Source organism: Oratosquilla oratoria, chromosome 16 (genome assembly GCF_046742065.1).
Source record: "Oratosquilla oratoria isolate Oo_2021 chromosome 16, ASM4674206v1, whole genome shotgun sequence".
Taxonomy (NCBI): Eukaryota; Metazoa; Arthropoda; class Malacostraca; order Stomatopoda; family Squillidae; genus Oratosquilla; species Oratosquilla oratoria.
Genome location: NC_134792.1, coordinates 37,562,401 through 37,568,141, shown reverse-complemented (window position 1 = coordinate 37,568,141; position 5,741 = coordinate 37,562,401). Strand labels below are relative to the sequence as shown.

Genomic DNA, 5,741 nt, shown 5'->3' with positions numbered 1-5,741 from the left:
CCTCTAGGTTTTTGCAGATAGACCCATATAACCATATATATTCTGAAACTCTATAACTCAAGGTACTTGGATAACTGTCTTTCATTTGTCTATCTGTCTGTTTGTTTGTTCACGAGCTCCTAGGGTTTTAGAGATAGACCCCCATAACCATATATATTCTGATACCCTATCATTCCAGGTACTTGGATAACTATATTCCACTAAAAAATAAATTGGTTAGGGTTAAAGGTTAAACTTAGGTGGGGTACGGTTATGTTAGGGATTATTCACGAACTCCTCCTAGATTTTTGCAGGTAGACACCTGTAACCATATATATTCTGAAACCTTATAACCCAAGGTGCTTGCATAACTATCTTTCATTTGTCTGTTTGTACTTGGATAACTATATTTCACCCCCCCCCCAATTATTTTGGTTAGGGTTAAGGATTAAAGTTAGGTGGGGTAAGGTTAGGTTAGGAATTATTCACGAACTCCTAGGTTTTTGCAGATAGACCCCAATAACCATATATATTCTGAAACGTTATAACCTAAGGTACTTGGATAACTATCTTTCATTTGTATCTACTATAATGAAGTAGTAGGCTCTGTCTGTCTGTCTGTTTGTTCACAAACTTACCCTACAACCCAGACTACTTGGATAAGTACATTTTATTTTCAAAGGGTGTCTCCCTCCTCTTAATTTTTTTTTGTTACCTTTTCCATTGAATTATATTGATACGTGTAACTTTTCTCCACAAATTCTATCAAAATTAAAATGGTCATCATTTGCTCGCAGCAACGCGTGGGTAATTTGGCTTATATACATATATATATATGTATAAATATATATATATATATATATATATGTATATATTTTTGTATAATATATTCATATATATATGTAATATATATATACATATGTATAAATATATGTATATATATGTGTATGTATATATGTATATATATATGTATGTATACATATATATATATATACATATATATAAATATATACATATATATATATACATATATATATAACATATATTTATATATATATATATATGTAATATATATACATATGTATATATATATATATATATATATATATATATATATATATATATATATATATATATATATATATATGTATATATATTGGAAATGTGCATTTGCTGAAGAAAGCCATCTCTAGACAAAAGGAAAACAAACATAATATATGGAAGTGCTATCACCTGGCAGGCACATCAATGGGATAATGGAAGAAACGTATTGCTGCAGAACAAGAAGATGGCATTTTACTATGTAAATAAAAAGATGATAGAAAATAAATACTCATGGAAACGTTAACCCACTCAAAGTTGGAATATGAGTCAGTAGTATAGTTCCTGCACAGAGTGAATAAAAAAGAAATAAGATCGAGAGGATACAAAGAGCAACAGCCAAACTGGTTCCCACATGTCAGGGGAAATGAAAGTAAAAGCATTGGATATGCCTACATTGAAAGATCGAAGAGAAAGAGATGATTTGATTGCAATGATATGTCAAATAGGGATAAACCACATTAACAGAAGAAATCTCTTGACTATGAGTGTGAGAGCTTCAGGAAGTCATGAGAGCAAATTGAGAAAGAATGAATGCGAAGAAATGCAGTTTTCCATACCGATGCAAAAATCCCTGGAATAGCAGAGAAGGCAATATGTTCTAAACTAGTACAATGCATGAATTATAATCTTAGTATGATCAATGATGAATTGGAAAATATAACACAAGTATGAACTATACGTGAATTTGAATCTTGATATGGTAATTGAAGAATAAGTGATAGGACCTCAGGTTCGTTGCTCTTTTAAGTTTGATGCAACTAAGTGAATAAAATTACGTAAACACAGGCACACACACACACACACACATGGACACACGCACACACACGCATACACAAGCACGCACGCGCGCGCACACACACACACACACACACACACACACACACACACACACACACACACACACAGTTGGTAGAGCGCTGAACTGGGAAGTACGATGGTGCTCCCAGTGCCCAGTTCGAATCCTGCCCAGGGCCGAAATTATTTCGGTATCGCTGTGCTTCGGGTCGTTACTCTGACTCTCGTGGGCGGGGAGTTGGGTGTGTGTGTGTGTGAAAGGTCATAGCATTACCCATAGATCGGTCATACGAGCTCTGAGCTCTCTTCCGGGAGGGAAATAGCTGTCGATCACGAGCCCAACACGTGATCCAAAGACCAAGGTGAATACACACACACACACACACACACACACACACACACACACACACACACACACACACACACACACACACACACACACACGACTCGGTGGCGCGGTTGGTAGAATCTCAGACTGTCAATACGGAGGTACCGGCGGTACCTGGTTTGAATCCTGAGGGCTGAAATTACTTCAGTATCGCTGCGCTTCGAGTCGTTACTCCAACTCTCGTGGGGGGGGCGGAGTTGGGTGTGTGTGTGCGTGTAAAGGTCATAGCATTACCCATAGATCGGACATACGAGCTCTAAGCTCTCTTCCGGGGTGGAAATAGCTATCGATCACGAGTACAACACGTGATCCAAAGGCCAAGGTGAATCACACACACACACACACACACACACACACACACACACACACACACACACACACACACACACACACACACACACACACACACACACACACACACACACACACACACGGTGGCGGATTACACGCTCGGTTGCGGATTGGTAAACACGCTCGGTGGCGGATTGGTAAAGCACTGGCCTCACAAGCCAGAGAACCGGGGTTCGATTCCCCGGTCGGGCGGAGATAAGTTGGGTTTGTCTCCTTTCACGTGTAGCCCCTGTTCACCTAGCAGCAAGTAGGTACGGGACGTTAGTCAAGAAGTTGTGACCTTGCTGTCCCGGTATGTGGTGTGTGAGTGGTCTCAGACCTAACCAGAGATCTGCTAACAAGGAGCTCTGAGCTCACTGCCGTAGGGTGGTGTCTGGCTGTCTCGACAGAGACTGCAGCAGATCCGAGGTGAATACACACACACACACACACACACACGCGCACATATACTCACACACATGCACATATACTCACACACATGCACATACACGCACGCACGCACACACACACACACACATACACACACACACACACACACACACACACACACACACACACACACACACACACGCACGCACGCAAACACGCACATATACTCACTCACATCGGCCCGGTGGTGGATTGGTAAGGCACTGGCCTCACAAGCCAGAGAACCGGGGTTCGATTCCCGGGAACGGCCGGGCGGAGACAAGTTGGGTTTGTCTCCTTTCACGTGTAGCCCCTGTTCACCTAGCAGCGAGTAGGTACGGGACGTTAGTCAAGGAGTTGTGACCTTGCATTCCCGGTGTGTGGAGTGTGAGTGGTCTCAGACCTACCCAGAGATCTGCTAATAATGAGCTCTGAGCTCACTGCCGTAGGGTGGTGTCTGACTGTCTCGAAAAGAGGCTGCAGCAGATCCGAGGTGAATACACACACACACACACACACACACACACACACACACACACACACACACACACACACACACGCAGACAGACACGCATATACACACACAAACACACACACGCACACACACACACGCACACACACACGCACACACACACACACACATACACACATACACACATGCACGCACACACACACATACACACATACACACATGCACACATACACACACAAACACATGCATATACGCACATATACTCACAACATAATCACGCACGCAAACACGCACATATACTCACTCACAACATACACACGCACGCACACACACTCACACACACACACACACACACACACACACACACACACACACACACACGCATACATACACACACAAAGGAATAAGTTGTGCTTTTAAATGAAGGCAATTTCCTATAGATGTATTGATTACCCGGTAGCACATCTAATACCTAACGTTCATATTACTCTGAAATATAGGTTATCTTTTGTTCAAGGTCTTCAGTGATTAAACTACATAAATAGAAGGAGTATTTTATTCTTTTAATAAGATTCAACTACGTTATTAAGTGAATAAATTAGGTTCCATGATGTCGTAGAGCTTATTCGAAGGTGATTCCTGCAGCGCGCTGTTCCTCAGCAATGCGCAGAAGTTCGGCCACATGAGCAGGTGCAGGGGGAGCCACGGGGAGGTGGGCACCCTGGGGCTGGAATCCGAACTCGTTGGCCACGTAGCGGACCTCGATCACATTGCCATGTTCATCGGGGTAGCTGTCGAAGATAGGAATGATGTTAGTGATAACTGGGACATTGTGTGGTTAGCCACTTGCATGTCTAAAGAACGCCTGTATAGGGAGTAAATCGCCATTTCCTCACCTGAAGACGCCCTCAGCATTACTCTGCCCAGCTCCGCCTGCCACTGCCTTCTGGACGAATCTGATTCCGTTGCCTGACTCGAAGTCGCTAGCGGAGGCGCCGTCGACGGGTTCCTGACGAGTCTCAGCGACGATGGGAATGTGGACAGGTAGCTTGTCGGCAACGGCGATGGCCACGAGGGCGGCGAAGATGATCTGTAAGAGAGAAGGACAGACAAGATATTAACAAAAGTCTTCAGAGATTGTAGTATTTATGTTGTCTATTATTAGATATAATTGTGTCATTAGAATTTTGAGAGTTATTTTGCTAAAGTGTTGATTCTCAAGGATAGAATTTCTGCCTATCATAATTACATAACATGCATGTCTGAGTGAAAGTGGACTTTATCCCCCCCAAAAAAAATTAAATAAATAAATATATAAGTAAATAAATAAAGACAGAATCACGGGAAAGTAATAATGAGTTGAATTGTCTAGTGAGTATAAGTATGGATTATCAGGATCAGAGCTATCCAAACAAATAAGAAAACGAGTTAATTAAATCAAAACCAGATGACTTGTTCAATAGCCAGCTTTTCATTATCCAAATGTTATCACATCACAAAGAAAAAAACATATCATGTATTTAATTTGGATTTTTGCAAATATCATGAGAGGATCATACGGTAAACATGGGTTTACAAGCTTGCCGACGGTGGAAATGTTAATGCATGATATATCGAAGAAATAGTTTAACCCCAAACTAAACAAAAAAACATTATGAACACGAAGAAGAAATTACGATGGATTAAACGCAAATTTCGTCGTAACCTTCTCATGTAATATGAAGAAGAGTTAAGATACCCAAGGAGTGCATAATCCAATACAAAGACGCACTCTCATTTTCTTAGTATAATCTTACTAATAATAAACATGAAAAATCTTCAAAATTTTCATAAAACATTTACTCTAAACATTTCCTAACCAATTGAATTTGGGTTTACACAAAGTCCAAACGGTACAGGAGACAAAATATCGCAAGTGTGCTGGCTACAACTGTCTCTGACTAGATACAAATACAGGGTACACTAGGGCCACTCACAAGCTTCATGTTGGTGATATTGAGGGCACGGCAGGAATGATACAGGACCTGCCTATGGCGCGCCTTTTATAGATCATAGGTGAATGAGCGAGAAGAGAAAGGACGGGATACGGAAAATGCTACCATATGGGCGGCGAGGTGAAGGTCAAACTTCAATGTCAAACGAATCAAATAATGTAGAATAATCCTTTACATACTCCCTTAGGCTACCCCATCTTATCTCTCTCTCTTTCTCCGTCTCTCTCTCTCTCTCTCTCTCTCTCTCTCT

At 41.3% G+C, this 5,741-nt stretch overlaps 1 protein-coding gene across 1 annotated transcript in view; it reads right to left on the bottom strand.

Annotated features, from left to right (window-relative positions):
- Positions 1-4,119: 4,119 nt before the first annotated feature.
- LOC143033644 (cuticle protein AMP2-like) overlaps positions 4,120-5,741 on the bottom strand; it is a 2,821-nt gene continuing 1,199 nt past the window's right edge. Inside the window, exons 2-4 of the mRNA XM_076199134.1 lie at positions 5,474-5,536; positions 4,394-4,587; positions 4,120-4,288 (exon numbers count right to left, since the gene is read on the bottom strand). Coding sequence (XP_076055249.1) covers positions 4,120-4,288; positions 4,394-4,587; positions 5,474-5,536 — 426 coding nt within the window. The remainder of the gene's footprint in view (positions 4,289-4,393; positions 4,588-5,473; positions 5,537-5,741) is intronic.